Source organism: Arvicanthis niloticus, chromosome 20, assembly GCF_011762505.2.
Source record: "Arvicanthis niloticus isolate mArvNil1 chromosome 20, mArvNil1.pat.X, whole genome shotgun sequence".
Classification (NCBI taxonomy): Eukaryota; Metazoa; Chordata; class Mammalia; order Rodentia; family Muridae; genus Arvicanthis; species Arvicanthis niloticus.
Genome location: NC_047677.1, coordinates 42,964,520 through 42,980,360, shown reverse-complemented (window position 1 = coordinate 42,980,360; position 15,841 = coordinate 42,964,520). Strand labels below are relative to the sequence as shown.

The following is a 15,841-nucleotide window of genomic DNA, read 5'->3' as shown; positions in this document are numbered from 1 at the left end:
GTGTGGCAATGAACTGGGAAAGTTATAGTGACACTAAGTCCAAATGTCCACTGGTCTTGGGAATTTTCCCAGCAAGTCATCAGACTTGTGATGGTCTTGGGAAAAACACCATGATCACAACATCGAAATCTGTAATTGTTTTGTATTCTAATCTGACATTTCAGAACTTAGGTTATATGGAAAATTTCCCAATTGTGTCCCCAATGATTGTCACCACACATTTCTTGAACCAGGGCACACTCAAGTTTTGCACACTCACTCTGCTTTCTCTAGTGTGTGTATTTGCCTGCCCACCTACAGGATAGGTGGCCTGCACTTTGTCCCACAACCTGGATCATGACAGCCTTCTAGCTTTTTTTTCTGTCCAGAAAAGCGGATGCTTTCCAAGAGGCTGGGCAGGGTGGATTTCCCTGAGGACTCGGGTATTAGGGATCGGATAAGATGTTTTGGGTGAAGCTCGCAGTTCCCAGCGGTGTAGCTGATCCCCCGCCCCCTCATTCTCCCTTAACATGGCTCAGGAAGCAAAAGGCAGCTCCACGCAGCCCTCTATAGCTGAGTGTTGCAGTTGAGGACAAGCTGGACCAAATCAAGATTTTTCTTGTAATGCAGCCACTCCTGCTGCAGTAAAGAGGAGACAATGCTTTGACAATGCTCCCAAGAATCAGACATGTTCCAGCCTTAAAACAGGCCACCATCCTCCCTGCGGGGTGCAGTTGCGCGTCCCGGCCACTGAGAGGCGGTAGCGCACGCCGGCATCGTCCAGGACGTTTGACGTTTAGCAGCGTTGTGTCGCTCCAGTGTGACGTCGCAGAGGTGTCGCCCCAGCGGCATCGCGGAGTGCGTGGTCTCGGGGTTCTCTTCACCATGGTTCCCGGAGTGCCGCTCCCGCCGGAGGTCCAGCTGGCGCAGCGCCTGGCGGGCAATGAGCAGGTGACGCGGGACCGCGCGTTGCGGAAGCTGCGGAAATACATCGTGGCCAGATCGCAGCGGGCGACAGGTACGCGAGAGGGAGGGCGGGCGAGCTCCGCCTCGTGGGCCCCGCAGGCTTCGGCCTTCGTCTGCGATTCTCCTGGCTCAGGCCGACCCGATCGCTTTTCCGACTGCGCGTTTTTCCTCCTTCTGTAGCTTGCTGATGCTCTTCCGCCGGCCCTGTGTCCTTAACGGAGCGTCCTCTGTCAACGACACTCCGTTCCCAGGACGTGCCTTTTGCTTAGCGGTTTCAATGCTTCTGGTCCTCAGTGATCGACCCCTCCCCCCTCCCACCCACACACACACGTCAGCAGCCTCTGCGTCTCTTGTGTACCCCTCCACCGATGCAAATTCTAGATTCCCTGAGCAGTGGTTTGGCCAAGGCCACGGATGTATGCTTTAGGAAGCGTCTCAGGGCAGTTTCCTACGCCCTAGTCGGAGAACCCCATCTTGGGGAATGCGTCTCACTAAATGATGGTGATGATGTCATCTTACTAGCCTGAATGAATAACTTTCACCGTTTAATCTCTGAAATATAATAGAATAGCTACAGTTCCTTGGTCTAACACTGACTTAATCACTGCATTAACTATGGGCCATCACCCGGTTCTGAAAGTGTTGTGATTCTGAGTTTTAACCCTGTGTGGTATTGATACCTGTCTGCTAGTGCAGAAAGCTATTGACGGGAGCTCCTCCAGGCACAGGTATGGCAGTTCTGTTGGAGAATGTCTTGAGGGAGGGGCTGGCTGCCCATTTTTATTTATTTATTTATTTATTTATTTATTTATTTATTTATTTATTGAGACAGGGTTTCTCTGTATAGCCCTGGCTGTCCTGGAATTCACTCTGTAGACCAGGCTTTCCTCAAACTCAGAAATCCGCCTGCCTCTACCTCCCAAGTGCTGGGATTAAAGGCGTGCGCCACCACCGCCCGGCTCATATTATTCTTAAGAGTAATTCAGGCAGTCATGTTTCCTTCCTAGCTCGGAAAGGTAGGTTTTAGGGTTCACCAAGTCTCACTATCGCTCTTGTGATGCAGGTGGCTTTACCCCAGATGAACTGATAAAAGTATGGAAAGGACTCTTTTACTGCATGTGGATGCAGGACAAGCCTCTCCAGCAGGTGGGTGCATGGGAAGGTAGCTGACAAACCTTCACAGGAGTTGGTGGGGGACTGACAGGCATGTGTTTAGTCCCTCTACCCCTTAACGTGGCCAGCACTGCCTCCTGCAGTTTATAGAGAAAGTCTGATGTTTCTTGCAGAGTAGGCCTTTTGCAAGCAAGGAGACACGGCCAGCTGGGCAGCTGATCCTTTGAAGTGAGAGGGCATTGGTAGTGTTTGCCATCAGAGCACAGTGCTTCAGGGCCTGAGGGTGTGCTTCCTGTTTCCCTCACAGGAAGAACTAGGAACGACCATTGCCCAGCTTGTCCATGCTTTTCAGACTATGGAGGCACGTAAGTACCACACAGGAGCCAGGCCTGGCCCTGTCCACACCAGAGCCGCTGAGATCCAGAGGGACCGATGCAGCAGCAGTGTGTTCTCATACCTCACACAAGCTGCAAGGAGGCGGCTGTGTGGATGCTTGTGGCATGGAACACAGCCCAGTGCCCAGCCAGCCTCGCTCAGTTTCCCAAACGGACATGTCTAAAGAGTGAAAGGCAGTGGTACAGCATATGACAGCCGGTGTCATGATCCCATGGCGTTTAGCTGATGGCCATGACACCCGTTTTTTTTTTTGTTTGTTTGTTTTGTTTTTTAAGTGCAGTGGTTGTCAACTCTCCTGATGCTGCTACCCTCTAATACAGCTCCTCGTGTCCTGGTGGCCCCCAGCCATAAAGTTATTTTCGTCACTACTCCATAACTATAATCTTGCTACTGTTATGAATTGTAATGTAAATCTCTGTGTTTTCCAACGGTCCTAGGTGACTGATCTGAAAGAGTTATTTGATTTCCAAAGGGGGTGGAGACTCGCAGATTGAGAATCGCCGTCTTGTGTGTCTTTTAGTTCTTCTGATTCCCCATCCTTATCCCATATTCTTCCTGCCTGATGAAATCGGTTAGGCAGCCTTTAAACATCCTGAGGTCCAGACCCTGCCTCAGGCCAGCCTAGCCCTGGGACACAGCGTGTCTGAGGGCAGTCCTGACAGGGACGCTGGATGCTCATGCTCGCTCCTGTCCTTAGCGAGCTGGGCTTTAGCCATGCATTAGATTGAAGCTGGCAAGTTGGGATGTGTGCACACCTCAGTTTGCGAGAGTCCCTTCTCCCATCCCCTCTTTATAGAGACAGGTTCTTACTGTGTCGCTCAGGCTGGCCTTGAACATGGGATCTTCCTCCTTCACCTTCCCTGGGCATTAGCATCCCGGATGTGTATCGTGACATCAGGATCTCTCTCTGTGTGTAAAAGAGTGGACATGAGCTCTGTTGTGGCCTTTACTCTGCCTCAACGCTTTTGGGCTAAGTGCTCTGGTCAAGAGAGAGAGTGTGTTGGGCAAGCGACTAGAAGAATGGAGACAAGACAGGGTGTGATCAAGTCTCTAGTCTCGTTTATTGAGTCTCCCTTTCTCAAGTCTCTCCTTTATTGAGTCTCTCTCCTTTATCAAGTCTCTTCTTTATTGAGTCTCCCTTTTATCAAGTCTCTAGTCTCCTACCAAGTCTCTCCTATTGAAGGGAATTCTGAGGTATTTATATACACAAGCAGGAGAACACAGGTGAAAACACTTTACCACGTGCACCATACAGCTGGGGTCACTAAACAGCAAAACAAGCTATGTGGGATAAACAATATATTTATCAGAGTGTGCTTCAGCTGTTATAGGCTTTTGACAACCAAGTCTTTCATCAGGGTATATGGTTCCAGATGGCTGCAAAGTTGATCTAGCCGCTTTCTACTAAAGTCGGCTCCCAACAGAGCTCCTGCTCTCTGAGGCCTGGCAGGGAAGTTGCTTTGCTGAGTCAAAGCTGAAGGGACCACTTGGTAATCTGGTGACCAGGCCACCAGGGCAGAGCCTTCCAAACAGCCCTTTGTTGGTAGAGAATTTTGTAGAGAAGAGGAAGTTGCCTTCCTTGTGTCCCAGTACCAAGGCTTCAAGGCTGGGTCCTCCTGTCTTAGGATGGCGCCTTCTCTGGTTGATTCTGAGCAGGGCCCCTCTGTTCACTCCAGGTTTTGAAGTATTGATGGTTTAGTGCTTCTCTGTAAGATTTTGGGGGCCACATTTCAGACTCTGCATCCTGTATCTGACTCATCTGTTATCTGCAGGGTTATTGGCTCTAGTTGGGCGAGTGCCAGGCATCTGCCTACAGCTCCGCTTCAGGGTCTCACTTGGGTGTCAGGAGGGCCTTAGTCCAAGCCAAGGCAGGGACAAAGAGGCCTAGGGAAGATATGTCCCCAACAGTCACTCCTTTTTTCAGCACTTGCTTCTTTATGTATTTGTTCAGAGAACAGAGTCAGCTTGATTTGAGTGTGTTTTGTGTGGGTTTATTTTTTTTTTTTTTTTTTTTTTTTTTTTCCTATGGAGCCTGGAAACCCTCACCTCTGAGCCCTGTGAATGAATGAGGGCGTTCTGTGGGTTTGTGCTGTCCCCCCTCTCCCTCCCCATGGCTCTAGTGTTGATGTGCCTGTCTTCTCTCTGTCCTAGAGCACCTGTTCCTGCGGGCCTTCTGGCAGACCATGATCCGGGAGTGGGTGGGCATTGACAGACTGCGCCTGGATAAGTTCTACATGGTGAGACAAATGTGGCACCAAAACAGGTGACCCGAGAGCCCAGGGGTGAGGGAGTCGTCAAGGGCTGGTTTAGAATGGACTTGGATACAGGGCTGCTGTAACTGAAGTGTCCCATCTTAAGGGCCAATAAGAATTCAAAGCAGGAGCTTTGCCTCAACCCTCCTAAAGGAGGTAAAGCCATTCTGACCACCAGTGAGCCCTTGGGCCTAGCACATGACAGAAAGGGGGCTTTGTCCCTTCTATCTGTGAAGATCGTCTTCTGGCTGAGGACTTGGCCCTTGGTCTGCAGTATCTCCCCTGTTTTCTTTCTCCTCCTCTTGTGTCATGCTCCTCTTGGCCAATGAGTTGCTTTACAAGGCCCATTTCCTTCTTGGAATTTTTTTTTAAGTGTATTTTTTTAATCGGGAAAGTGAGGCCCAGCTTCAGCCTTGGTTTTGTGGTAACTGCCTCCTCTGGGAAGAGCCCAGTGCCATGTCCCGATATCCCTCCTGTCTGCAGCACTCTGCTCAGTTCTGCCCCTTGGGACAGACAGACAGTGGCCGTAGCTTCAGGAGGCTTCTGGGACATGGGGGAGCTTGGTTGGTAGACCGTCCCCTTCTGACGGGAGTTTCTTTTGTGTCCTAGCTCATGAGGATGGTCCTAAATGAGTCGCTAAAGGCTGTGAAGATACAAGGATGGGAAGAGAGGTGGGTCCACCTGAGAGTCACCGGCAGCTCAGGGTCCCAGCCCTGCGTCTTCTGGCTCCTCCCAGGAATCCTGCGGTCCTCTTGTGATACTTTGTTGTGGGCAGATGGCCTTTGCCTAACTTGGTACCACAAGTGGTGCTGAATTAAGATAATTTTATGAAGTGAAATGGTTCTTTTCTGTGGTTGGTGACCGTTTGCTGGAGCCGTCCAGTGGCATGTCCTGAGACAGCACATGCCAGGTGGTGGAGAGACTACACTGTCAGCTGGTTAGGGGTCTCGTGTGCACTGAGTACTAGGCCCGAGGCTCTGAGACAGTGTAACCTGTGTGCCCAGGAGAGTGACAGCTGCACAGCTTCCTCATGCTGCCAGCCATGCAGCATACATCAGGGCCTGGGGAGCCAGTCAGGGGCCTATGGCCCCAGCCCTTGTCAGTGTACCTTCCTCTTTGTCCTTACCTGATACCTTTTCCAAGTAGTGGGGATCGGCCAGCAGAGCATCTCAGTGGCCATATTTCCACTTGTGTCTTGAAGATACAAAAGGCCAATGTATATTCTGGTATATTCGGCTGTATATTTGTGGTCCAGAACCAGACTCCTGTCATGTGTCACACAGACTTGGGCCAGCAGGACTCCCCTGTGCTGCTCAGACCCAGAGCTACCTGGGTCTTTGTGTATGGGTGTGAAAGGTCAGGTGTGTTTGTGGATGACAGTACCTGCCTGTGCATGCGTGTTCTTTCCAGAACCCATGTGGAGGACGCAGGGTACCACAGACCTGCAGTGGCATGGCTGCCACACTGTTCTTTCTTCTTCTCTCTTCAGACATATTGAGCAGCTGCTGGAGCTGCTAACCACCGAGGTACTGAACCCTGAAAGCCAGGCCCCCAGTGGGGTGAAGAGCCACTTCCTAGAGATCTTTCTGGAGGAGCTGACCAAAGTGGGTGCTGCAGAGGTAAGGCGGGCTTGGGTGAGGGCTGCAGCGTATGGTGCATGTGTCCAGCAGTGAGCACACCTCCCGCCTCTCCATTTCCTCCTAGCTCACCGCAAACCAGAACTTGCAGTTCATCGACCCCTTCTGCCAGATAGCAGCCCGCACTAAGGAGTAAGTGGTGGGCAGCTTCCCGTCCCCTCAGGCTGCAGTGGCCACTGGTCCTCCATGCTGTGAGAGTAGCAGGGTGTCTGAGAGCCCATACTAACACGCTCTCTGGCCTCTGTTTCGCCCTCAGTTCCCTGGTTTTGCATAAGATCATTCAGAACATCTTATTGACGATTGTGGAACAGGCCCCCTTGGCCATTGAGGACCTCATGAATGAACTGGACACACAGAGAGGAGAGGGCGAAGCGTCAGGCGGTGATGATGGGGACGGCGGCGATGATGGGGACGGTGACGATGGGGACAGTGACGATGGGGACGATGGGGACGGTGATGACAGTGACAGTGACGATGGCGACAGTGATGATGGTGATGGTGATGATGGTGGTGATGGTGGTGATGGTGACGCCGGAGACGGTGGTGACAGTGACGAGTCCTCAGAGGGCGAGCAGGATCTGCAAGACACAACTCCCAAGAAGCTGCCTGCAGGTGAGGAGCCCCGGGCCTGTCCTAGGCCATTGCTGGATTGTTGCAACCGTTTCCTGGCTGTTCTCTCCAGAGCCCCATATTCCGTGGCATGAAGTATGTTTGGTTTACTCTCCTAAGTCTGTCTCAGCACTTGACTCCCAGCTCCCAGCTCAGTTCCTGGAGTGCTCCCATCTAAGGCTCTCCTGCTCCCTGGGTCCTGTGTGGTCCTGACATCCCTGTTCACAGGGAGCACGTACCCTGGTTTTGTTTGTGGGTTTGGTCGTGTTGGGGACGGAACTCAGGAACTGCTCTAACTGTATGCACTAGGAACTGCTCTAACCTCGAGTGACCCCCAAGCCCGTCCCCTGCTCCTTCACCTGGATCCTCCGCTTCCATCAGTCGCTTTTCCTCTGTGCTCTTCAGCCCTGCCCTGCCCCTGCCTTGGCCCTGCTCGCCAAACAGTCTGTGTCCGACCACAGTGCATCGAAGGACAAATGAATGCATTGCATGCTTGACTTGTAAATGGCTTCTCATGGCCTCTGGGTTTGGGCCAGGCTTCTGGTCACAGTGGGCCTAGCTTGGCTTTCTTTATATTGCTGCTCTGGTCATGGAGTCTCAGAGAGGGTCCTCTTTCAGTTTTGGTGCCAGCTCTGGGAGACCCCTTCTTGTGGGTCAGTGGACACACTGCCTGGCATCCTGTGTGTCTTCCCCGTCTTTGTCTTAACTTCCCTTTCTTGGTAGTCCGGTCATCCTAAGAGTTCCTCAGGCGAGCCCCATTGCTCCCTGCCTGTTGCGCATCAGCCACTCTCCACACCAAACTGTCCCGCAGCTGACATCCTTGTCAGAGTGTCCCACCGGACTGTTGTCCACATCCCTTCACCTCAAGGCTGTGCTGAGTGGGCTGTGGGGGCACACGCCTATAACCTCAGCACTTGAGAGGCTGAGACAGGAAGATTGCCCATGTTCAGGGCCAGCCTGGGCTATCAAGGGAGAACCAGGGCACTAGAACTAGCATAACAAGGCCCTGTCTCAACTCTGCTCCACACTAAGTAGGCATGGCTGTCACAGTTCTGAGAACACTGCACAGCTCAGTGTTCTGAGCTGAGCCAAGCATGGCTCCAGTGGTCCCTGGCCTGACTCACTGCTGGGATACCTGAATCTGCCTTTGCTGCCCAAGATGTCTACTGACCTCCCTACCCCCCTTCCTGGAATGCCTTTTCCTCATCTCTGTTCTTCCCGTGAGACCAGTTGCTTGTGCCCTTCCCAGCCTGTGTCAGTGTGTGACCAAGAGTCCTCAGTGGCTTGTTGTTGGTATTGGGGCTCCCCTACACTAGGCATGGTACCTTGAATTCAGTCTCCATGTTTGTTTTTAGGTACCCTACATAGGGCTGACCCTGAGGCAGGCAAGGAGCAGGCATGGGATAATGAGGAAAACACTGGCCCCGTCCTCCAGGTAGGCATCCATGTCTGAGCTACAAGGTTAACCTTTATCTCCAGACCAACTGCCAGGGGGAAGGACAACAAAGGGGATGTGCAGACAACCTTCATGGAGGCTGGCTTTCAGGGAAGGATGGGTAATAAGCCTCTGAGAAACTCCTGGTTGCTGCTGAGAGATTGGTGCCAGGGCTGTGCCAGCCTCACTGCACCCCTGTGGCATTCCTTATGCTTTGAGCAAGTGGCCCACACCCCCAGGTCTGATCCTATTATTGGGGTGCTGGCTTTGAGGGTGGCACAGGCTTAGTGGTCTGCATCTAGGTCATAGATCTGAGTCAGCTCAAGAAAGGGTCAGGCAGATTGCAGAGGTCAGATGTCAGTAAGGCTTCAGTACTGACAGCCTATCCCACGAGTAGGTTTTGGGTATTTATGGTTAAATAGAATGCGTTGGCTATTTTCATTTGGTTTCTTCCTACCTGTCTGCTGTGGCTAGTCGGGAGTTAAAGTTAGAGGGACTCTGATCCCTGCCCTCCACAGGTGAGCTCCAGGCCAGCCACATAGTAAGACCCTGTCGCAAAAAGACAATGAGATGAAGTTGGAGAGCAGGCTGCCTTCTGACCTCTGATGCTTCCTTTGGGCTGGGGCCGTGCCTGCCGGTCTGGAGTCTCTGTCTGCAGGCTTTGCTGGCGGGTGCTAAGCGGGACGGGTCTGTTCCTGTGCCTGAGCAGAGAATGCCTTTGATGGACTGCGTCTCAGCCTGGGGAGGTGGGGTTTTGTGTTCAGGGCATGTAGACACTGACTGAATCTTGTATTTCTCCCATCTTTTTTAAATAGTTTGACTACGAGGCAGTTGCTAACAGACTCTTCGAGCTTGCCAGTAGACAGAGCACCCCTTCTCAGAACAGGAAGCGCCTCTACAAAGTGATCCAAAAGTGAGTCCGGGGGCCTGGCCTTGCCCCTGCTGCCTCCTTCATGGAGGTCAGCTGTTTGCTTACTACCCAGCCCCACCCCCCCTTGCCTCCTGTGTGTTGTTTTGTGAGGATGCGGCCTGAGCCGGGGGAAGTCGGAAGTTAGGGTGGCATCTCATTGAGCTGGTCCCCATGAGGACTAGTCCAGCAGAGCCTCAGCTGAGTGCCGATGTTGTCTGTCTTCTCTTTCAGGCTGCGGGTCCTGGCTGGAGGTGAGGACCTAGTGGACGTGGAGATGGTCGTCCCAGTACACGTGTACACACATGCACATGCGCACACATACACACATGGGAGGTCTACAGCAGTCCGTGTCCTGGTGGGGGAAGAGTTAGGCTGAGAGGTCTTTGATGCAGGTCCTGAACTCGGGTCCAGTACTTCTAGATGGAGTCCACACTGGAGTGTGTATGTATTGTGCGTGGGATGGGTTTTTACCAGTGCCCAGGAGCCCCTGCAGTGCAGAGGTCACCATTGAGCACGTGTCGTCTCATGTGCTCCCAGCACAAGCCTAGACTGTCCAGCCAGAATAGACAGTGGCATCGTGTGCCTCGGATTGCCTCTGTGTTTCCCTGGTCCTGAGCTGGGGCTGTGTGGACCATGACACGGATCTCAGCATCTTGGCCATTGTTAAACACGTAGAGTCTGGTATGTGAGCAGGCCTGGCAGAGTGGAAGTTATCCATTCCCTCAGCACCCTGTCACCCTGGTTCTCAGGCACTTTCCCTGAGGATGATGTCCCTGAAAAAGCCTACAAGAAGCTGCTGGAAGGGAGGCGGGAACGGAAGAAGAAAAAGAAGCGCTTGCCCAGACCGCAGCCCCAGGATAAGGAAGGTAGGACCCTGGGTAATGATTAACACATGGGCTGCCTCACCTCCCTTGTCTCCCCTGCCTGCCCTGCCTTTGCCTAAAACTTCCTTCATGCACAAACGCCCCCAGTGCACCTAGCCTGGGGACCCTGCACTTGTCACTCAAAGTGTGGACCACCCCCAGTCTGTGGTGCCTGTGCTCTGGTTAGACCACCTCTCTTTGACCCTCTTGGTGTCTTTGATCTGAGATGTCCTGTCTCCTTCATGATCCTGACTCTCTCTACCCATGTAACTGTTGGTTTCAGGTCCTCTAGCCCTGGCCTTCCTGCTCTATGTGCTGGCTTATGGCACTCTTGCTAAAGAGTGTCCAGGGCCTGCTGTACATTGTCGGTGACCCTGCCTGAGCTGACAGTCTTTTCACGTGCTAACCTGATCATGTGCTAACCTAGGATCTGCCCTGGAAGGGTCACTGTATTCACCCTGTTTCTGGCCCAGCTATCTCCACACTGAGGCTCATCCATAATGGTCCCAGCTGGGCAGTATCTTCTCACCAGCCTGCCCTTGGCCTGGCCCCAGCCTCAGACCAGACACCGTCTTTCAGCTCTGGCAGAGCAGATGAATTATGTTGGCTGGCCTTGGAGTGCGGCCCCTGGCCCTCTTGTTGGATAGCCACCTCTACCTCTCTTCCTGCACTGTCTTGACACCCTGCTCCATGTCTGGGCCCTTCATCCTGTCCTCTGGCTAGACTTTCTGGGAGTCAGTTCCTGAGTCCAGCCCTTCCTGGGATCATCCTGGCACCCAGGATGGAGTTCACACAACATGGGTGCCCCCTGGTCAACAGGCATGGCTGGCACTGCAGTTAAAGAGTCGGGTGACTGAAATACGACATATTGTCCCAGCAGCTTGATCACAGGTTTCACTTTGTCCACAGTGGAGAGCGAGGCAGCAGCCTCAAGTGCAGACCCAAACCCGGGAAGGAAGAGGAAGATGAGCAGGAAGACGGATGAGAAGGCTGGCCAAAGAGAGCCTCCTGGGAAGAGGAGGAAGCCCGGGGCTAGAGCCAAGGGGGCTGGAGCCCAGCAAGCACAGAGGAAGAGGAAACAGCCATCACAGAGTACGGAATGAGGTGCCCGGCCCCGGCCGGCTGGCCTCCTTACTGCCATGTGGTGAGATGGGGCAGGATAACTGGGCATGCTCCTGCGGCCTCTGGATGCCGAGGTTCTAAGCCTCCTATGGGGGGGGAGCAGGAGGAGGATGATAGAGGAGACCCTTGGTTTAGTCCCAGCCTTCAAGAATGCTCCTGCCTCAGAGGCATGACCTGCATATCAGAAATTCACTCCAAACACTCAAAATTTCACTTGTACATACATATGCTATGGGCCGTGCTTGATCCTAGCCAGAGAGGCCAGAAGATCTAGTGTTGAGTCCAGCCCAGTCTCAGCTTCCCTCCCCCCCCCCCCCGCTTTAAGGAAAACAAAACCAAGTAACTGTGTGGCCACTGTCCCCTCCGCCCTGGCCTGCCCACATAATAAACTGCAGGTCCTTAGGGCAGGTGGCTGCTCCTCCTTTTTGTGTATATCTAGGTGGGGTGGGGGGTAGGTGTCATTTCCTGGGCGATGTGTGTGTTTTCATCTACTTCTGTGTTTATGTGCATCTGAAAACCCTGGCAAAAGGGCCTGCCAGGTACCCATGGGTGGGTTCATGCTCTGTGCTCCTATCTCAGACTCGCACTGTTGAGGGTTTTCAGGAGGTTCCTGTGACTGATGTTTCAGGGCCATGGCAGGAAGGCCTGGCTGTTGTCACCACCTCTCTTTGGGACACTGTATACACAGCATTTATTGAGCCCCCAGAGTCGCCCTGGCCATGACCTGACTGGGCTCTTATTCTGAGTAGAGCAGACGCAGGCTCTACTGCTGTGGGCTTGTCCCTCCCTGGGGGTCACCACTGGGGCAGCCAGGGCTGCAGGAGGCCAGGCGAGGGGTTATGGGAGGAAGGACAGCGCCAAATCAATCTGCTCCTGGAGGTTGTGGCGGTTTAGGCACATCCCAGAGTACACCGGGGACAGCATGGACAGTGTGACACCATCCTGAGAGAGAGCTGCTCCACTTGGGACAGTCACCGGGAGTGGCGACACTCTGGTTCTAAAGTCTATGGCTGAGCAGTCCAGTTCCTACAGTTTCTGGTATGGAGTGAGGCCCTGGGATTCCACGCCTATGTCCTGAGGAAGGCCTGCCCGCAGCACCACCTTGTGAAGCACTTCTGCGTCCGCAGTCTCTTTAGTAACTGCTTGACTTCAGACATGAATCACCAAGTTCCCTGTCATTGTCTGTGGGTCCTTATTGATGGAGATCAGGCAGTGTCACATACACCAGAGGATAGCATTGTCTGTGTGGAAGTGGTCATCTTTAATCTTGTGTGAACAGCTTTGAGAGCAGGCACAGGGCACACCATCCACCCATTGTCTCATTCGTGAGTTATTAGGATATTCTAGGAACTGTGCCGCCTCCAGCAGTTATACATCAGTTACGCTTGGTGTGCTTTGGCCAGCACCCCTCCCTGGGCTGGCCGCCTCTGATCCATGTCATGTCTGCTGGGCCCCCTGCTCTGCACATGCGCACTTGGGATTGTGTGGTGTACGGTCTTTGTATTTCAGTGAGCTGTCCTCAGGGCTCATGCCTGCAGCCTGTGCTGGAGCTTCCTGAGGTAGATAACCCCACTTGACTATGTTTTATTATGCCTGTGCACACTTGGGGTGTGTGCCCTGGGCTGTAAGGGGATCATGTTGCTCAGGTGTACACTGTACACTGTGCACGTGTGTCTTTACTGCTCTCGGGGAGACACCCAGGTGTGGCAATTTCTCTGTCCAGTCTATTTGCAGTGGGAAGCCTATGATTGGGTAGGGAAAAGGGAGGCAGAGACAGGAACGCAGGGATGGAAGCTGACGTTAACGAGCGTGGCTTGAACCAGACTTTGGCAGAGATGATATGAAAAGGTTAGGATAGATGGGATAACTTGTCTAATCTGTGTGGGCATCTTGTGATTTGAGTATTTGCTGATATATAAATTCATTGCTTAACTTTAAGCATTAAGAGTCTTATTTCTACCGGGTACTGGGGTTAAGCCAAGCGCCGTGGTGGTGGTGGAGTTGGCCCAGGGGCCATGCCTAGAGCCGTGGAGACCTCCAGTGTGGCAGCAGCCACGCCAGCGTCTCGTGGGCCCCAGGCCGGTGCCACTAAGACGGCCAACCGGTGCCAGACTCCAGTGCGGGAACATGGTGGCAGAGCTGGGTGCCAGCTCTTTTTGAATATTTTCCACAATGCCCAGGAGTGCAGCTGCCAGGGCAGCTGTTTGAAAAGCTATCAGGCTTTTCTGAAGCACATCAGCTTGATCTGTTGCAGGCTTCCATGTGATAGCCCTTGCTCCCTGTGTGACCCTGCAGTGTGACCTTTACCTGACAGTCTGTGGCTTGGCCACCTCCATACAGCCCCAGGCTGTGGGGGTGAACCACGTGACCCAGCAGTACCTCCTGTTCACCGTGTGGGAGCCTGCCCTGCCCTGTTGGGTGTACTCACCTGGTCTACCTTGTTCTTTTCTGGACAGTTCAGTTGATCTAAGGAGGTGACAGACCAGGAGAGGCTCTGCCTCTGACTGTGCGACCTCTGTCAGAAAACAGACCCCTCCCCAAGCCCCATACACACGTGAACACACAGGAGAGAGGGAGTCCCTGGTACTGATGCAGGGAGGTGGGTCCCAGGAGCCCCACAAACACCGAGCATCACCAACACTAAAGTTCCTCTCCAAATGCTGTCTTCACAGACCCCCTGCTCACCTTCCTATGTACTGCATGATCACACCCGGTACGATGCAGACATCTGCACCAATGGCTGCCTTGCTGTGTTAATTAAATAGGAGCACAGAGGGAAGACACACGCAAGTTCAGTGCTCTGTGTGAGACTATTGATTTCAAATAGTTTGCATCTTCAGGTATTTGAAAACCGCAAGTTGGGAGCCTGTAGTAGGTATGGAAGGGTGGACTGCATGTAATTTATTTTTAGTATTTCTCAAGCCTGGTGGTGGTGGTGCATGCTTTTCATCCTAGCAGTCATGAGGCAGAGGTAGGAGAATCTTGAGTTTGAGGCCATTGGAACAAAACACACACACACACACACACACACCCCTTTCATGTCAATAGGGATGATGTCTGAAGGCTACAGAGCAGACAAAAGCCCAAGCTGGGGAAGGAGATGCTATGGCCTCAGCTCTGAAGGCCGTCCTGGGGGCCTTAAAGGTTTTCTCTTATGGTCACCAGGTGATGAAAGAAGAACAGCCCCACACACCTCACACCACGCTCAGGGGAAGACTGCCTGCTTTACTTAGAGTCTACTGAATTAAATATCAATCTCAGCTGTTTCTACACTTTCTTAACTGCCCCACTGGCTTTGATGTGGGATCTGTCCCTCTGTGTGTCTATGCCCAGAGAGGATGCTTCTGCTGAACCCAGACCTCAGGAACTCGGTCCTCAGACCTGTTCACCTTCCCCCTTTCTCTCTTAGACTCCTCTCCACAGGCTCTGAGCACACCTTAGGGTTCTATTCCTGCCTCCACAGGTCCATGCAGAGCCGCCCACAGGACAGACCCCTTCCTTACCTGCTCACTCAGGGTTTCTGTTGCTGTGATGAACACCATGACCAAAAGCAGTCTGGGAAGGAAGGACATCAGGACAGGAACCTGGAGGCAGGAGCTGACACAGGCCATGAAGGACTGCTGCTGACTGGCTTGCTCAACCTGCTTTTTGTAATGTCCAGGACCACCAGTCCAGGGGTGGCACCACCCACAATGGGCTGGGCCCTCCTCCATGACAAGGAAAATGTCCTATAGGCTTACCTATTATAGTCTGGTCTTTCAGGGACATTTCTTAATTGAGGTACCCTCCCTTCAGGTGACTATAGCTTATGTCAAGTTGATAAGAAACTAGCCAGCAAAACTCTTTGTCAGTTTGACAGAAACATCACTAGTAAGTCACAACTCCCCTCCCACACACACACACATTAGTATCAGCATCACGATATAAAACATATTGCAAACTTAAGAAGTCCCATGGTCTTAGAAAATCAAACACCATAGTAGTTCAGTCTTTAAAAAAAAAAAAAAAATCCTTAGTCTCAGGGCTGGAGAGATGGCTCAGCAGTTAAGAGCACCAACTGTTCTTCCAGACGTCCGGAGTTCAATTCCTAGTAACCACATGGTGGCTCACAACCATCTGTAAAGGGATCTGATGCCCTCTTCTGGTGTGTCTGAAGACAGCAACAGTGTACTCATACATGAAATAAACGAATCTCGAAAAAAAAAAAAAAAAACACAAAAAAAAAAAAAAAGAAAGAAAGAAAGAAAGAAAAGAAAAAAAAAAAAATTTAAAAAAAAAAAAAAATCCTTAGTTTGGCCGGGCAGTGGTGGTGCACATCTTTAGTCCCAGCACTCGGGAGGCAGAGGCAGGCAGATCTGAGTCTGAGGCCAGCCTGGTCTAGAGTTCCAGGATAGCCAGGGCTAGAGAGACTCTGCCTCAAAATGAATTAATGAATGAATACATAAATAAGTAAACAAGTGGAATTCTGTTTGAGTGCCATAAACGGCCAGTTCGATGGCGTATCACAGGTGCAGAGCAGCTGCCTACTTTAGAACTTTTCATCACCCCCAAAAGAAAGA

The 15,841-nt window shown here is 52.3% G+C and overlaps 1 protein-coding gene across 1 annotated transcript; it reads left to right on the top strand.

Moving 5' to 3' along the window:
- Window positions 1-790: 790 nt before the first annotated feature.
- Window positions 791-13,220, top strand: Rrp1 (ribosomal RNA processing 1). The gene is made up of 13 exons (XM_034524264.2): window positions 791-997; window positions 2,009-2,091; window positions 2,366-2,423; window positions 4,606-4,691; window positions 5,316-5,377; window positions 6,196-6,325; window positions 6,411-6,475; window positions 6,600-6,955; window positions 8,308-8,387; window positions 9,203-9,300; window positions 9,529-9,548; window positions 10,047-10,163; window positions 11,070-13,220. The coding sequence occupies exons 1-13, from the start codon at window positions 865-867 to the stop codon at window positions 11,261-11,263; spliced, it is 1,482 nt and encodes a 493-aa protein (XP_034380155.1). The 5' UTR covers window positions 791-864; the 3' UTR covers window positions 11,264-13,220.
- The last annotated feature ends 2,621 nt before the right edge of the window (window positions 13,221-15,841 follow it).

What these genes read in the sequence shown, in the direction of transcription:
- Rrp1 (XM_034524264.2), top strand. Translation starts at nt 865, where the DNA reads ATGGTTCCCGGAGTGCCGCTCCCGCCGGAGGTCCAGCTGGCGCAGCGC. An exon ending in GCCTGGATAAGTTCTACATG is followed by an intron (nt 4,692 to 5,315) that starts GTGAGACAAATG and finishes TTTGTGTCCTAG; the next exon opens with CTCATGAGGATGGTCCTAAA. An exon ending in ACACTGGCCCCGTCCTCCAG is followed by an intron (nt 8,388 to 9,202) that starts GTAGGCATCCAT and finishes TTTTTTAAATAG; the next exon opens with TTTGACTACGAGGCAGTTGC.